This window comes from Hemiscyllium ocellatum, chromosome 43 (assembly GCF_020745735.1).
Source record: "Hemiscyllium ocellatum isolate sHemOce1 chromosome 43, sHemOce1.pat.X.cur, whole genome shotgun sequence".
NCBI classification, from domain to species: domain Eukaryota; kingdom Metazoa; phylum Chordata; class Chondrichthyes; order Orectolobiformes; family Hemiscylliidae; genus Hemiscyllium; species Hemiscyllium ocellatum.
Window position 1 is genome coordinate 25,453,455 of NC_083443.1, and position 18,741 is coordinate 25,472,195.

The following is an 18,741-nucleotide window of genomic DNA, read 5'->3' on the forward strand; positions in this document are numbered from 1 at the left end:
CAGAAACCGAGTTTTTAAGACTCCTTGGGCATTCCTTTAGCCTCTTGCCAAGTGAGAGACCAGAGAAATGTCACACAAATCCCAACATCAGCCACATTTGTTGCTTGGAAGAGACCTTCAGATTTCTGTCCAACATTCTGCTTTTAAACAATTGTAATCAGATTGAAAGGTCAAATTGAGTGAGATGTCAGATACTGGAATAATACAGAATTCTGGCAGAATCAATTCATTTGTTGTCAAGAATAAAAGTTGTCCTTGTTTTGAGAGTATATTGCATCTGTATCTGTGACAATGACATCACTAATAAATTCCATCTTGTTAACCAGTAAAAAGGAACTTCAGCAGTGTGGCAGCTTCCTCAGGCAGTGCTACATTAAATGGAGAAGATGGAGTGGAACAGACAGCAATCAAGGTGTCCCTGAAATGTCCCATCACGTTCAGGCGGATCCAGCTACCAGCGAGAGGCCATGACTGTAAACACGTACAGGTTAGTATTTCTGCCATCCTGTCTTTCCCTGTGTATTGACAACCTTGTATAATCAGGGATTGTCACTTAATCAGATTCGTTTAATGCTAACATGGTTGTTAGGTGAGAGTTAGATTATATCTGAAAGGGTGATTTACCAGCTTAAAGCTAAAATTGGAGAACTGACTAACTGAGTGCGAGTAATCCATGGTGTGGAGAATTTGTGAGCAGTCTAATCTTGACTAATGTTTCAGATGCTCTGTGCCAGTATGCATTGATAAGATTTTCTGTGTCATCCCTTGTTACTACAGTGTTTTGATTTGGAATCGTACTTGCAACTGAACTGTGAGAGGGGAACATGGAGATGCCCTGTTTGCAAGTAAGTAAAATAAAAGCAATACTCCAGATGCTGGAAATCTGAAATAAAAGCAGCAAATGTCTGGCAGTATCTGTGGAGCGAGAGATTGAACCATTGTGAGAGAAATGTGCGTCTTCACCCAAGAAATGCCATGATGTTTGTTCGCTGCTTTGGGATGCTTTTTTTACAATATTGCTTCCTTTTAGATACAACAATTTGTAGTTCCATAGCTCGAGTGGATAAAACATAACATTAAAAACTTTCCTTTAATGCTGCGTGTTGGTTTGTGAGACAGGCTGCAGGATGGGTCTGCCTTTCCAAGATTCCATGATGCTATTCCAACACGAGTAGGAAATTCTCCCAGACATCCTGGCCACTATTCCTTCCTTCAATATTGTTAAAAGAAGGTTAACTAGTCATTTATGTTGCTGGGGTTTGCCCTGTTTGCTGATATAACAGTGAAGTAACTTCCTAAGGGATAAAATGAAATGCTTTATTAGTGCAGGGTATCATTTTTACTTGTAAATAAAAAGGACACCAGTTTGCAAAGAATCCTTACCATTTCTCTTTTGGGTCTATCCAAGTTTCTGTTTTTAAATTACCCATGGGAATTCTCAGTTAAATGTGGAGATTTCTTTATCCCTATGGGAGATTAATTTGAGTGATGTGCATAAAACACAGTGGAGACCATTTTCTGCTAATGTTTGTTTTTCCTCCCTGTTCAATTCAGTAAACAGTGACAGATAGAACATCTGAACACAAATAATTGCTTGTCACAGAATCATTACAGTATGGAAAGAGTCCATTTGGCCAATCAGTTCCACACTGGTTCTCTATGGAGTCCCTTTCTTCTGGTCCCTTGACACCGCAATTGTGCTCCAAACCCCTCTCGATTTCGAGAGTGAGTTCCTCCATGTTGACATTAGCCAGGACATGTTTATTCTGCAGGTTTTTTGCATGTTTGCCAGACTACATGTTCCATCAAAAGTCTTCTATATTCAACTCCAAAACTTATGTGGTGCAAAGGTTGACCTTGGAATTTTATTCACTTCGGCAGAAGTTTGAAAATCAAAAATCTCCCAACATCTTCAAAGAATTAGCTTTTCGTTGTTCTTCCGTCATCAAAAACTCTACAACAGAGAGGCCATTCAGCCCATTACATGCTAGCTTTTTAAATTTTTCAATTCATCATATTTCTTTGCTCTTTCATCACAGACATACAATGTCTCCTTTTCAGTTATTTGTCCAGTTTCCCTTTGAAATTATTGCCACATCTTTTTCCACCACCTTTTCAGGAAGTACGTTCCGGATCACAGGTGGTCACGTAAAAGCAATCCACTTTCCAATTGTCCCATATCTGCCTCTCTTAGCCATTGACCCTCTTCTGAATGGAGTCAACTTCTCTCCACACACCCTATCAAAACTCTTGTCAGTTTTAATTTCAAAAAAATTGAGTGATTGTTGCACTTCATCCTGAAATGATATGTGTCCACTTTTGTAAGGAAGTTACTGACAATATCTTTTCCTTTCAATGACAGTAAAACAGCTCTCCTGGAAGGACTTGAAGTTGACCAGTACATGTGGAGCATCCTATCCAACATTCAAAAGTAGGTTTTCCTAAAGGTGGTTCTTCTTTTGTCTGTTTTTTGTGAAAAGCAAATTGAGTGCAGCTGCCTTGTCTTTTTAGGAATTCCACAATTATAAATGAGGATGCTTTTAACCTCCATCTATGGAGGCAATGGCAGCCATGACTACCACAACTTGTTCTAACATGGCAGAACATGTGAAACATGCTGTATAACTCTGTGACTCAATAATACCTTCCAGAAAGTCAAAGGGTCTTCTCTTGGTGTGCTGGCTAATGTTTATCTCTCAAACAACATGCATGCGAAGAGGGTTATCTGGTAGCAGAGCTTATTGCTATTTGTGAAATCATGCTGTTCACAAATTGGCAGCTGTGCCTTCAGAATTTACTTTCTTGATCATGTGCTATCCTGCGATCATGAAATCTGCTATTTAAATGCTCTTACCCTCAAATACAAATCACATTTACCATATCCCTTCCAAAAGTCTAAATTCCCATCTGTTTAAATTATGTTTGATTGAGAAGTAACATCCAGAAATCCTGATCTCATCTGACACTGGATGCATGTAATTTAGAGTACCATTTGTGGTGTTACCACTAAATTTGAGCTCTTTTTAAACTTGTTTATCCAGTATTCCTATGCAGATGTGTTGTAAACTCTCTACTCATCTAAAGCTATTTAGAGACTAGTGCTATCATAAATTTCCTGCTTCCAGTTCAGAAGAAGCCAGCGTGATTTGGCAAGCTTTCTTCTTGTGGGCAAAAGGTTGAAGATCAGCTGGTACAAGACATTTCTCATTTGTTAAGTGATAGGTACCTGCAGGAAATAAGCAATTACTTTAAATATTTTGTAGTAGCTATTTGTTAAGTCTTCTCTGTATCACTCCAGCTCAGAGTTTGAAGAGGTCACCATTGATCCAACGTGCAGTTGGAGACCAGTTCCACTGAAGTCTGATATTCACATCAAAGATGATCCAGATGGTCCACTGTCCAAGAGGTTTAAAACGATGAGTCCCAGTCAGATGATTATGCCAAATGTCATGGAGATGATTGCAGCTCTGGGACCCGGACCTTCACCATATCCTTCTTTACCTCCACCACCGGGAGGCAACAGTGGCAATGAATATGGCAACCCAGGTAGGTTCCATCATAAATTTAGAATTTAATTATTCATCCATACATATCATCAGCATTGCATTTATCCAGCTTCCTGGGGTACTAAATAAAGCTGTTGTCAAGAGATTTTATTTTAAGTTCTTCTCAACTGTGATATCTGTACAGAATTATTATTTTTTTCATTCTGCAGGTTAATATGTGTCTTTTGTATGTGTCAAAAGCATTAGTGTGAGTGTATTTTGCTTGTTGGAATCTTTCATTCCAAGTCCCAGTGTACCAGACGCAGAGATAGACATTGCAATCGGGCCCAAAGAAGAGCAACTTCCCATCTTGCAGCTGGATTCTAGAATGTTATAAACAGTAAAATAGATAGTGAATCTTAATTCAAGACTGGATCCCAAACATAGAGGTTTGCTTCAGGTAGATTTCAAGATACAACAAATAGTAGATTATCAGTTAGATGATCACTGAAGCACCATAGCATACAAGGGCTATGGGCCAAGTGCTGAAAAATGGGACTCGAGTAGATAAGTGCTTGATGACCAGCATGGACACACAGCTAGCACAAGCACTGTGCGCCAAAGGGTCTCTTTCCATGCTGTAAACCTTTATGACTCTAAGTAACATAAAGATGCAATGTCATTCTGAGGAGCAAATGCACCCAATTTTATAGGTCCCACATCTGTAAGTAGGTGCTGACCAACATGTATGTAATACCTAGATTAAAAGTAGTTGAGGCTGAGACCCCCTTTAAAACAGAATTGTATAAGTATCTGTTGCAATTAGGCTTGGTTACTGGGAGGTTTACACTGTAGATTGAAAGTGTCAGATGTATTTGTCGCAATATGATTACTTTGCTCTGGAGAACAAGGTACAAGAATTAAAGAGTGCAAGTGAGAGGGTGGCTGAATATTTTGCAGCTTTGCTTGATTTGAGTGGTGACAATGGGGAATCAATGATTTTTTCAAAAGATATTTCTTTCAGTACACCAGGCAATGAATTGAGTGGATGGAGTGATTCCCAGTAGAATACATTGTATACGACTTATAGATGGAAGACGTTTGATGAGTCTTGCCACCCATATCCACCTTATGCATTTTAGAATTGCAGTGAATGTACCAAGTTTAAGGGCATATGATCTTTTCATGACCATCAAGAGGCTGAAGGATCTGTGAACATACCAGAGCCATGCTCACAGCTATGCTCAGTTAGCTTACATGTTTGACTGACATCATATAGCAGGAATCCTAGCCATTTTGTTTTGTTTCATTGGTTTAAGAGCACCAAGACAACTTGTATAGTCCTGACTACCATCTCAGTTCACAAAGGTTATGGAATATCTCAACTTGCCTGGATGAGTGCAGCTTCTACGGGTACAGCTCAACTCCCTTCAAGACCGTCAATGCCTTTGACATTCACTCCGTCCACCATCAACGCACAATAGGGGAGGCAATAGCTTAGTGGTATTATCGCTGGACTGTTAATGCAGCGACCCAGGTAATGTTCTGGGCACCTGGGTTCAAATCCCACCACAGCAGATGGTAGAATTTGAATTCAGTAAATAGCTGGAATGAAGAATCTAATGATGACCATAAATCCATTGCTGAGTATCGGAAAAACCCATCTGGTTCACTAATGTCCTTTAGGGAAGCAAACTGCCATCCTTACTTGGTTTGGCCTACATGTAACTCCAGACCCACAACAATGTGGTTGGCTCTTAACAATTAGGGATGAGTAATAAATGCTGGCCTTGCCAGCGATGCCCACATCCTGTAAAATAATTAAAAAAGACCCAGTGAGAGCAGTGCGTATCATGTATGAGATGCACTGCAGCAAATAACCAAGCCTGCTTCACCAGCATCTACCAAATCTGCAATCTCTACCATGTGCAAGAGCAAGGGCAGCGGATGCACAACCTCCAAATTCCCATTAAGCCATACCCCATCCTAATTTGGAACTTTATTGCCATTCCTTCCGTGTGACTGGCTCAAAATCCTTGAACTCCCTTCGTAATAACAGCTAATTAACGTTCAGACTGCTTGGACTGCGGCAGTTTGAGATGGCAACTCACCATAACCTTCTCAAGAGCAGCGACAAATGGGCAACAAATTCTGGCCTGTCCAGCTATGCCTGCATATGGAGAGAGTTTGATTTTAAAAATGTTATGCTGTACTGAGTGTCAGCTGGAAATTGAACTGAAGATATCCTGGTCTGTAGTGGATGCAGAGTAATGAAGTCCGTTTCTGCGCCAGATCACATTTGGACTTCTGTCACAGCATAGGTGTAGGGGCTGAAGGAAATCATTGCCTGATAAATGCGTATGAGAGAAACAGACACAAAATCACAGACCAAAAACTTCAGTGTTCCACTGTCAAAATATGAGAGAGCCACATTACCTTGTGGCATTGAGGACATTGTGGTATTGAGAATAAAAAGTGAAATATTAACAGTCCTTAATGCAAAGTGTCAAACTGCCCTCTGCTCAGAGCTGCGGACTGAGAGGAAGTGAAAACTTATTCCAGCATGTCACACTTCAAATATACTGTTAGGAGGTGACAAAAAATAGTTTGGTGGTTTTTCAAAAAGAAAAAAATGGTTCTGAATTTTTCCAAAATGATTGAGATTTGCATCATTTAGCCCATGGGTTTCTGTCCACCTCTTGAAATGTTCATTTTTGCAACTGGCAACACAAGATCTACACAGGGAGGAGAGGGGAGGCTAATATTCCATTTTGTCGGAGCTGGGTTTTTTGTTTAGGATGCACCAATTTCTCTGAGGCAGCTTCAGTCCTGAAAGGATGCAGATTGTTTTGAGAAGGCAGACTTGTTAATAACACTGTCATAATCCTCCCAAAAGGTAACACTTACCCCAGCCATGGGAACTTCGATTTCCCACATGGCAACCCTGCTGGTACTTCTGTGAACGACTTCATGCATGGGCCCCAGTTGTCGCACCCTCCAGACATGCCCAACAGCCTTATGACTCCTGACAAGCCTCTCAGCCACTCCATGCCGGACCAGGTAAGTGATGCCATTTGTGTGCGTCTCTCCCCTTCTGTTTCAAACAATGACCTTTTGCATTTGCACTTGGGATGCATTCAGCCTAAACAGTGTCCAGTGTGGGGGACCTGTGCTTGTGACAGTATTCCAAACCAACCTATGACAGATAGGGAGCACAGATGTGAATTATGTTAATGGGACAAGGTGAGATACAGCAAAGATCAAAGCACTGCTGATAATCCCAGAGGGAAACGTTTGAAAGTAATTTAGTGAATTTGCCACCCAAAGTCCTCTTAACTAACTCTCTGCAAATATTCCTGTCTGGTTGTGTTTCTGAGTGTGTAATGTGGCTTGGAATGTTTCTATACAGTACTGACATTTTTCATCTGCCTTGTTTTTATTTCTCTCTCCATACAAATCTGGTCTGCTTTTGTCTGTGCTTATTTCACTGTTATTTCACACAAATGGAATACAAGGGCAACTAGCACTTTGTTGTTAAAGTTGCTACAAACATCCCATTGTTTTGTCACTCACAGGGAGCGCCAGACGGTTACAAGTCACCTTACCAGGTTGACGATCTTTTACACAGAATGTGTAAAAATAAAACTACAGAAGGTTCATAAAAAGTCTCCCCAATCTGGTGAAGCTCAGCCTTTCCCACCTGGGCAATACTTCTGGTATTGTTGGATGGGCTTGATCATCCCACCCATGCCAAAATAAAATTGGGTTGGATCCTGTGTATTCTCTTAACTCAGTAATTGTATTGAGGAGCGTCTGTTCCTCAGGGAAAAATAAAAGACCCTGATGGTACTGTGTTGAGGATGGAGGTTTTTGCTGCAAACTTTCATTTCTCACCACCACATCAAAGGCAGAGATCTATTTACTTGTCTGTCCTCTGATGTTGGAAAACTATAGCTATCATAATGGAGCTTCCCTGAAAAAATAATCTGTTTCTACCTCCACACACACTCGCACACAAACACACACGTCCATACACACAGGGAGAAAGGGTGTTTTTCAGAGATGTTGGCGTTTTGGGAGCAAGGAATATCTTCAACTCTGCAGTATTGAGCCCAGTGTGAAATCTGTTGATCATGTCAGGACATGAGTGGCAAGATTTGTTTCGTGACACACAAGCAGTAACTAACAAAAGACTCTTTGTAAAGCAAGTACTTGTATCAGCATTCTAGCTAATATGTGTTAGAGATCATATCCCCTTCTCAATGCCTACCCACAGTGACTGAATAGAAGAACTTGTACAGAGAAGGTTTAGTAAAATGTCCATAATATTTTTGCAATGTTATTTGCTAAATATTATTTTCAAGGGTAGATCACTTAATATTTCTCACATATTTCTTCAGAAAGTGGCTTAGGAAGGGATCATTTTTGGTTTGGGGTGATAGTTTATTTGCAAGTTCATTTCAGGCAAACAAGAAGGATACTTTCTGTTTAAGATGACCCATTAAGAGCTATTGTGAAGTACCATTGATGGTGACTGAGAGAGGCAAGCATCTACAGCTTCAGTGGTAACATTGGGAGATGCTCACAGTGAATGAGTCTTTAGATGACACTTTTCTCTCCAGTTGTGGGTAGGTTTTCTTAATCATTCAAAGTGTGATAGTGGTTAGATGTTGTAAGTTAATGCTGCAGAGTTGATTTCCTTCTAAGTCTCCAGTGAGATTCGAAAGTTCTTGAAGTGGGGATTGGCTTTCTCTCCTGTCTAATGGCTGGGTTTGGTATTAACATTCTTCAGACATCTTGAGCACTGTACCTTGTGGCCTCACTCTCTCCTGCTTCCTCCTTCGCAGATGCCTCATCCCGGCAGTACTGATCAGTCCCATAGTTCCATGCAGCAAGGTTTGCACGCACTTCACCCCAGCAGCCAGTCAGGGCAGCCATTACACCACAGTGGTCCTAGCCAGCAGCCCCGGCAGGCTGGTTCTAGCAACCATCCGCACAGTGATCTGACCTTTCGCCCTTCCTCCACCTTGGAAGGTCAGGCTGGTGGTCAGGGAACGTCCGACATGCCGGAACCCTCACTGGATGTAAGTGTGCGTCATGCTCTCATTTGCCTGCCCCATCCACTGCTAGCAAATTCTGGGCACAGCAAAGCGCCTCATGTCAACATCTTGTTTTATACATTTTTCACATGTTACTTTGTACTGCAGCAGCCTAGGAAGGGAAAAGTTTGCTTGGCTGCCTCATTCACCTGTCTGTTTTAAAGAAATTACTTGATTCATTGTATAAAATGTGTCCATTTGGCTATACAATGAAAGAGAAAGACAGAGGTCAGGGACACAACAATTGGTTCACCTTGATCACGAATATTGTCCATTGAGAACTAGGCCTAGAAATGCACCACGATTTTTGTGAAACATAATTGAAAGGCTCGCTGTACCACAAAAGTGTTCTTAACATGACCTGTTTTTGAACCACTGCTTTTTTTTAAAATTGAACATGGTAGGAGGTGTTTATAAAGCAATGCAGGGGTCACCTGTCATTAACTGGTTCTGGGCATGTTGGTTGTCATGAACTAATGCCCCAGAATCAGTAGGTCCAGTTTTTTCTTGAGGATCGAGGTAGTGGAATGAGGTAGTATAGCCTTATGGACCCTTGGCCTGAAGGCTGTGAATCTCCACTCGCTGATGTGGATATTCTACCAGAAGTGAGTTATTTGTGGTCAGCACAAAGTCACAGCACCAGAGTATCTCATCGTTCACCCAGTTTGATCCTGTCAGAGACCAACATTGATATCTGCTGTGGAAAATATAGTGGTGCAGGGCTCTCGCATTGAAAGTCGGAGATACAAAGGACTGATACATGTAACACAGTCAGTGAAAGTAATCAAATTCTTGTCCCTAGATTTGGAAATTACCACCTTCGCACCCCTACACTCAATGATGATCTCTGCTACACAGGATGCAGTCATTGTACATGTCAAATGAAACCTTAGTCCCACTTGACATCTCTCCTAAGGCAAAATCTTCCTTTCAGGATGCGGCTGGCTGTCTCACTTTACCGTCTTTCTGTTCACTTTGTCCACATAACCGCTCAGCTGTTCCCTTTCGTTTTTCTCACCAGATCTAGCTTACTTTGGTTGTTTTTAACATATTCCTTGTTTTGATTTCCACCACTGTTACCTCTACTGACCAAATTGTGGGTGATTTAAAGTGTCCCTGGCTCTTGAAATGCTCTAGATCTGGAGTGTTCCCTTCAGAGTTGTACTCTGCACTTTGACCCCACAACCTAGGCCACACCTACACATGACAGAGAGGCAGAGTGAAGCAGTAAGGTATGTTATTTCCCAATGACATTCCTCACCTTAATAAGTATAAAAAGGAAGTGAAAATGGTTTTAAAACTGATCATGTTACAGAAACAAATGTTTTGTGGATAATACAAGTCTTTCAGTTTGAAATATTACCAGTTTTTCAGTGAATTGGATGAGCTTAATGGACTATTGAGCTTCCCAAGACAAAGGGACAAATTTTCAGCTTGATATCTGGCATTAAGAATTGACCACCCTGTGTGGAAACTGCCGGTTTTAATTTCCAGAACAGAGATCAAACTTGTGCTGTTCCTGCAGCAGGTGAAGCTTGTTTTACACATGGGAAAAAAAAATTGAAGATTAACCCAATGAATCTGCAGTGATAAATGTATTAAACGTTATAACTAAAGGTGTGGTGTTCATTGCCAGTAGGCCAATTGGAAAATAACTGCAGGAATTGCTATATTTGCAAAGTCTCTATCCACCCACATTAATTTGCAACTGCCTGCACGTATTTCCACCTTGGGATGTAGTAGCATGTTTCAGGTGCTACATAAATACAGTTTGCCTAAGGAAGAACAGATCTTCAAATGTATGATTCCTAACCCCCACCCAAAGATGGTCCCATTTAATAATGCTTGTACCATCTCAGCTATTGACCATCTAATACTATCAGCAAATAAAAGGTTAGGTTTTCCCCCTCCTGTAAAATGAATAATATCTAATATCGGTTTTGGAAGTTCATATAGTTTCAATGAGCAGCCTCTTTTTACTGATCGCATATGCATGTTTTATTTGAAAACTTTACAGCTTTACATTCCTTTTGTGTCAATGCAAGTGAGGGAGCTTGTTAAATTCTTTCTAGTGCTTTCTAATTTTAAATTGTCCCACTTTAAAAAAAAATCCCACTTTGAATATAGAGTGAATATATTTTACTGCTTTTGAGTTGGCCTAGTATAAATGACTGGCACTGACAGTAAATTCTTGAACACCCCAGTATAGAAGAAATCTTCTACAGAACAAGAGAATTTAATTCAGATTTAAAATGGGCATTCTCACTTTGATACAAAATATTTTTTAAACAAAACTAATGGTAAAAACATTTCAGTAGGGTGACAGGATGCATCCACACAAATTTGAATTATTTGCAGGGTTTGCAATAAATATATTGCACTATAAATCTAAGAAGACTTTGAAATTTCTGTTGCTATTTTGAACAAAAGAAACATAAAATGCTTATGCTTTATGAATGGGAGCTGTGAAAAAGCAGAGATAGTTTGGAACATTATGATAATTTAATGTGAATTTGTTACAATCGCTCAATGCTTGCTAAGTTTGGAATTATAACTAACACATACAACACTAAAAGTTTAATCACCCAACCTCTTTAAAACATATCTTTGTATAATAGAACACAAAATATAAGTTGAGGCAAAACCAGAGCATTATTGTTGTTATTCATTTTTGCGTTTACAGCTCCAATACTCCTGTTTCTTTATAGCCAATATTTGCCATTCTGTGATTGAAACATAAAAACATGGAGAATAGGAGCAAGAGTAAACCATTCAGCATGATCATAGCTGATCATGAAACTGGAGTACCTTGTTCCTGTTTTCTCCACATACCGTTTGATCCTTCTAGCCCCAAGAACTCTGTCTAACTCTTTATTAAAAACACTTAATGTTTTGGCCTCAACCACTTTGTGGCAGAGAATTCCACAGGCTCACCACATTTCTGCTCGCCTCAGTCCTCAAATAACTTTCTCACATCCTTAAGTTGTGACCCTTTGGTTCTGAACCCCCTGTTATCAGAGACATCCTTCCTACATTTGCCCTGCCAAGTCCTGTTCAGATTTCATAGTTTTTTTTTAATACGATTCCCCTTCATTCTTTTAAACTCCAGTGCATGTAGTCTCTCAACTTACATCAGTCCTACCATCCCAGGAATCAGTCTGATAAACCTTCATTGCACTCCATCCATAGACAGAACATCCTTCCTCTGATAAGAAGACCAAACTGCACACAATATTCCAGGTGTGGTATCACCAATGCTCTGTACAATTGTAGCAAGTCTTCTCTACTCCTGTGCTGAAATCACCTCACCAACATACCATTTGCCCTCTTCACTGCTTGCTGCACCTATATATTTACTTTCAGCAGATCGATGACAGGTGACGCATGCTTTGCTAAAATCAGTGACTCCACCTAATAACAAGGATCTAAATTTTTTTTGAAAAAAAAAAGATTAGATTCCCTACAGTGTGGAAACAGGCCCTTCGGCCCAACCAGTCCACACTGACCCTGCGAAGAGTAACCCACCCAGAACCATTTCCCTCTGACTAATGCACCTAACACTACGGGCAATTTAGCATGGCCAATTCACCTGACCCACAAATTTTTGGACTGTGGGAGGAAATTGGAGCACCTGGGGGAAACCCACGCAGACACGGGGAGAATGTGCAAACTCCACAAAGACAGTCACCCGAGGCTGGAATGAAACCTGGGACCTTGGTGCTGTGAGGCGGCAATGCTAACCATTGAGCCACCAAATTTAGAAAAAGATAGCCAATGTAAAAGTCAACTTTTTGAGCTGACAGGATTCTTAATGGAACCCAAATGAACCATGGCTTGTGCCGTCAGGTCATCTTAAAAAGTCCCCAAACTATATGGGTTGTTGCTTACCTTTATTCACCCAAGTGCTGCCAAGTATGGTACTGTGATCAGGACATAGTGCAGATATTTTAATGACTCTATTCAGATATGTTGTAACATACCTGTAAAGTAGGTGGAACTCGAAACCAGACCTCCTAGCTCAGACACTACCACTGCACCACAAGAACAAACTCCATCCAGTCCACCCTAAAGATTAATCATCTGCTTTTAAGTCAAAGGGAGGAGCATAATATATCAAGTTGGTTTGTTAATTGGGTATTTAATAATGCACCAAACCACGTCCTTGTTAACCTGCTGCATCCATCTTATGACCACACTTGTTTTGTCAGTCTAAGTTATCCTTCTATCGGACTTGCATTACAAGCCATAATTTGCAAGTGGGATTATTTCACACAAAGTACAAACTAGACTTCACATCATCTGGGTAACTCCAGCAAGAAGACACACTTAGCTGCCTGTTGCTGCAGTATGATGGAGGCAAATTGTTAATGTCTTTGTAAAATCTAATAAAGTGTATTGTTTTGATGACTGTGGTAGAAATTTGTATTAGAAATTTTAGGAAGCACAATGTGCGGCAACCCTGATATTCCAGCAATAGGTTTATTTTTCGAATAGTAGCATATTCTTGAGCAATTACTTTTTTTTCCTATTTTGGGTAGACTTGATAACATTGAATTTTTGTCTGGTTCCTTACAGCTTATTCCAGAATTCACAAATCCAGATGAGCTTCTGTCCTATCTTGGCCCTCCTGACCTGCCCAGCAATAGCAACGATGACCTTCTCTCTCTGTTTGAGACCAACTGAAAGCCCGTCCCTTCACACATCCTCACCACGTAGCCACACAAGAAGTCAAAACACCCAATTCTGCAAGAGCTCGTACACTAGATGAAATGATGCACTCCAGGCTCCTCTTGCGTTCAAGATGGTTGAAATGCACCGTCACGTTGACTGAAAGCAGTGTTGGCGGTGGGAGAGGAAGCTTGTTAGGTGGTGCTACCGCTTCACTGGAAACATCATTTATGATTGAATTTTTTTTATATTATTAAGAAAGGAAAAACCTTGTAGCTTTATCCAGTCAATTTTTGTGAACAAATAGGAAGAATTCGGTTGTGTAAAGTGTCCAGGCACTAAATTCAGGAACACAACAAAGAAAAGGGGAAGAATTATTATATGCAGGCCAATCCCCACCATGTCTTTCCTCCACCTTCCCACTCCCCATCTTCGATACAAATACTAGAAACAGCTCCTTCGTGCAGCAGCTCCAATGAGAATCACAGAAGATGGACTGAGAGGAGGGATGGACATAAAAATATATTTAGGTCAGAATGTAACTAGAAAGCACAACAATGCTGGCCTGAATGACCAATTGGGAATGCATTTACAAAAATGGTGGAAGGGAAGTCTTGGCCTCCATACCTGAAGAATCTTCTTCTATTCCTGTCTATTTCAATACATGTACAGAGATTTTTCCTGTTTGTTCTTTTATCTTTGTTTTGCAATGTAAGAGACTGTTGGCAGCCTGCAAGTCAAATGCAAATATATCCATTCCTTGCAGAGTTTTATTGCAAAGCACAGGTGTCTTGCTGGCATTATCGTGTCAAACCGGCATTCTGTCCATACTCGGCCAGTCATTGAGAGATCTCAATATTTGCAGCTCGGCCTTAAAAGCCAAGTGTCGGTCTTATGATAGTGTGCAAATGTTGGACAACTTGCTGCAGCAATCAGATTGGTGAGCTGGGTAGGATTCACTGCCGAGAAAGCTGGGAACCCTGGCGTTCAGTGGCTGAAGATATCTGCAACATTTTCCTAGTTTGTGTTTTCCCTTGCAGACTTTTCTAAGTCCTGGGAACCACAATCACTGGCCCTACACGAAGGATGTTTTCTCCTTTTGCTACACTGACACCTTTTTAACCTGCATGAGCACCACACCTCTTCGGTCCTCATTTTGTGCTGTCATTTCTTTCTCACACTGTGTTGTTCGATAGTTGTATGACAAGTTGGAGGAGAAACAAATACCTGCATGTGTGCGCGACAACTACCCTGTATCTGTGCAGTCCAAATGCAGGCTAACTATACCATTTAATTTCATTGAAATTGCATTCTCTGCACCTCCCAAAAACCTGTACGTTTTTATTCTGCGACACTACCTGTGCTACGTAATTGCAAGTGCCAGAGGAATTTGTTGCATTTCCAATTAGTTTTTATTACATTTTTTAATTATTATTACTATTGCTGATCTTTTTTTCTTTTCATCATTGTACAACAAAATGATCTGAAGTTAGCTTGCCACTGGAAGCTTGGACAATGCTTTCATCACCAAAGTCACTCGTTTATTTTACCTACATCTTGCTCCTTCTAAAAGACAAAATCTGATCCATCTCTGCTGTATGTGCATAGTTATGTATGCTAGTTACCAGTACTCAGCTGTAGATATTAAAATGAATGGCTATTTGCCTTTGCTAGTAGCAGTATTGAATCTGTAATCGTCACGTAGAAAGTTGCCAAGTAATTGAATACATTTGAGGTTCTTTTTCTCTGTCTCAAGTTAAAGGCGATGTTCAGTATGCAAATTGATTATTTTAAAAGGCTATTGTAAATACCTTTGTGAATATTTTAGTAATGTCTTTGATAATATTCAACATTTTCCATGATCAGATTGGTTGTCTTTTTCTGTGGTTTTTAAATTGTGGTCCCACTTTCAAAGAGGATTCTTCTACAGAGTAGAGGAGTATACTTCACCTTGACCCAAAAACTGAAAACAAAAGATTACAAGTGAAAGTGTTTCCCTCCTTTTCTAAGCCTCTAAGCTCTCAAATGTGTTCCATTAAAGTGGAAGAGAGAACACAAGACATGAGCGCAGGACGGTTCATTTCTGTTAAGTGAATAATATGTTTCGTTTCTTGGGAATATTAGAATTTAACAGTGAGTTTTGACATTCAGTTCTTGGAATTTATTTTACTGTAAGGGAAGTTTCTATATGTAAAATACTGCAGTTGTTTTTAATTGTCAAAATAGGTTTGAGGGGGATGGGCTGTAATCATCATGTAATGTGTATAATTAAAAGATACACAATTGACTGAAATTTATTACTGTAAAGTTTATTAATAAGCAAGATATACAGATGTGGAAAAGAAAGGAGGGTATTATTTTGGGATTTTCACTTAACAGAAATTTGGGCAGTCATAAGTGCAGATTTGAGTATATTTTTATCTTTGGGTAGGGATGTTGGATAGTTCAAGGAAATTCAATTATAAAATGTTGGCCCTCATTGCATTCTTCTGATTTGAGACGTCTGTGTGATTTGCCCCAACAGGAAAGATACATGAGCTTAGAGGGTGACATTCATCACCAAACCAATTGACTGTCAGTGTAAATTGACACTTACAGGATCACCAGCTTTGGTGGTTGAGTTGACCTGGTGGCACGTGGCACTTTTCCACTCCACTGCTCCGGTCCTGGCTTCTGCTTATGTGGAAGTAATGAGGCTTCATTCTGCAACCCCTTTTTAGTTTCTTCCCATTTTAAAACTAGCCAGTCCCTTGGTCAGGCAAGGTACTGGTTCATTATTGGGAACTTGTTTGATTGAAACAGCTTTCACAAAAACATAAGGATAAGTGAAGAGTATCCAATGACAAACAATGCACTGCCAATGTATTTTTCCCGAAAAAAAAGTTCTAACATGTTTTAATGTTATTTTAAAACAAAAGAAATCTGCTGGTGAGTGAGCACTGGTATATATGGTGTTGAATCTTTTTTAAAAGCTGTTTCACAACTTTAGTTCTCATGGTTTTATAACAGTCATAGTGGTACCCTGGCTGGGAAGGAACCTCCATGATCTTTGAGTCCCCGTTCAGACTTCTGTCGGACAAAGCGGACAGATACCATCGTCTATAGTAAGGGACTAAGGGACATGTGTACATATGTAAATGACAAAGGGAGACATGTTCAATGTAAAGAGAAGTGCGTTCATTTTCCTGAAATGTGCATTGTCTCAACAAGCTTGCAATCCATCAGAAGTGACTGTGTGGAAAATGAATACTGTTTGTTATCTTTCGTGAAGTTCCAGCATTCATTCACCTCTGTAATATACTCTGATCCTTCAAAAGAAACCTTTGTTTTACCTATGTGTAATACTTAGCTTCAGTGTATTATCTAGTAGATCACCTGCATATTTTAAGGTGCTACAAAATTAATGAAGAAAATTGAGGGGTTTAAAAAAAAGATTGTAACCAAATTCATAGTTTGTACAATTTTTGATATCATGATCATTCAAGAATTCAAAAAGGGTACAATCTCTGTGTCACATGCAGAAATGGCCATTTTTTTTCTCTTTCCGTTTGTACATTGTATGTACAATGCAATCATTTCATACTTTAAACTGGTCAGAAAACTAATTGTGATTTTTAGTCTTGCAAACTGTATGTAGTTAGATGATGTGACAACCTAATATTTATCTAATAAATATGTATTCAGATGAAATGGTGTGCAGCTTGTTAATTTTAAGGGAATGTATGGAAAAGAGGAAAGGTGTAGTGAGTTCAAACAAGGTGCTTTCACTCCTGGAACTTGATTGAATACATGTGGTTTAATGGGATGAAAGTTTCCTCTCTCTATGTTTCATAGAAGCATAGAAAACAGGAGCAGCAGTTAACCATTTGGCCCTTTGAGACTACTCTGCCAATCAATATGATCATACCTGTTCATCTGACTCAGTACCCTGTTCCTGCTTTCTCCCCATACCCTTTGATTTTTTTAGCCTTCAGGATGATATCTAACTCCTTCTTGAAAGCATTCAATTTTTCAGTCCCAACTGCTTTCTGTGGTAGAGAATTCCACATGCTTACCACTTGCTGGGTGAAGACATTTCTTCTCATTTCAGATCTAAATACGCTACACGATATCCTGAGACAGTGACACCCTGGTCATTGGGAACATCCTCTGTTTAACCTTGTCCAGTCTTATTTGAATTTTATAGGTTTCCAAGAGATCCCTCCTTATTGTTCGAAACCCCAGTGGATATAGTCCCAATGGATTCAGTCTATTCAAATGACAGTTCTGCTAATCCAAAAATCAATCCGGTAAACCTATATTGGGTTTTCTCCATAGATATAACATCCTCAGAGAGACTAAAACTGCAACCCACTACACCAGGTGTGGCCTTAACAAGGCCCTGTACAATTCCAACAAAACATCCTTGCACGTGCACTCAAATCCTCTCACCATAAAAGCCAACATACCATTTGCTGTCTTTGTCACTGATACACTCGTATGCTTACTTTCAGCGACTGGAGTACAAGGCCACCAAGATCTCATTGCACCTCCCCCTTACCCAATCCACATTTTACTACCAACGTGGATAACTGCACATTTACCCACATTATACACATCTATCTACCATGCATTGTCCATCAACCAGCATAAATTAGCAATGAAAGTAGAAATCAGGAATTGGAATAGTCAAACGGTGAAAATGAATGCCACAGTGCAGGCAGTTGGGAGTCTAGTGCTTAGTGAGACTGTTGGGTGCAAGAGATGTGTTCAATTTGTGAAACTCAAACTCACTTGTGTTGAAAATGAAGAATAAAGAGTAAAATTCACTTATAATTCAAAATTTGATAAGATGGATAATGTATCCCTAGATAATGTATCATTTAATCACATTTCAGTTTGCCCAAATTTTGGACTATTCTAACACCATGTCCACCATGATTGCTGTAAAACTCATGCCACACAAGTCCTGTTCAAGTGGTGAAATAAAGTTCAATTTAGTTGATAAACTTGCAGATGACACCAAAATTGGAGGTGTAGTGGACAGCAAAGAAGGTTACCTCAGATTACAATGGGATCTCGATCAGATGGGCCAATGGGCTGAGAAGTGGCAGATGGAGTTTAATTTAGATAAATGGGAGGTGCTGCATTTTGGGAAAGCAAATCTTAGCAGGACTTATTCACTTAATGTAAGATCCTAGGGAGTGTTCCTGAACAAAGAGACCTTGAGTGTAGGCTCATTGCTCCTTGGAAGTGGAGTCACAGGATAGTGAATAGGGCATTTGGTATGCTTTCCTTTATTGGTCAGAGTATTGAGTGCAGGATTTGGGAGGTCATGCTGTGGCTGTAAAGGATGTTGGTTAGGCCATTGGTGGAATATTGCATGTAATTCTGGTCTCCCAAAAGGGTTCAGAAAAAATTTACAAGGATTTTGCCAGGATTGGAGGATTTGAGCTTTAGGGAGAGGCTGAATAGGCTGGGGCTGTTTTTCCTGGAGCGTTGGAGGCTGA

The 18,741-nt window shown here is 40.0% G+C and overlaps 1 protein-coding gene across 16 annotated transcripts in view; it reads left to right on the forward strand.

Moving 5' to 3' along the window:
- Positions 1-16,942, forward strand: part of zmiz1a (zinc finger, MIZ-type containing 1a) — a 438,789-nt gene extending 421,847 nt beyond the window's left edge. For 15 of the 16 annotated variants that reach the window (XM_060854361.1, XM_060854365.1, XM_060854366.1 and 12 more), the window contains 7 exons: positions 327-487; positions 778-845; positions 2,363-2,431; positions 3,299-3,546; positions 6,382-6,545; positions 8,333-8,569; positions 13,160-16,942. In XM_060854361.1, coding sequence (XP_060710344.1) covers positions 327-487; positions 778-845; positions 2,363-2,431; positions 3,299-3,546; positions 6,382-6,545; positions 8,333-8,569; positions 13,160-13,267 — 1,055 coding nt within the window. In that variant the 3' untranslated portion in view covers positions 13,268-16,942. The remainder of the gene's footprint in view (positions 1-326; positions 488-777; positions 846-2,362; positions 2,432-3,298; positions 3,547-6,381; positions 6,546-8,332; positions 8,570-13,159) is intronic. The other variant, XM_060854374.1, reaches the window with a different exon arrangement.
- Positions 16,943-18,741: the final 1,799 nt, after the last annotated feature.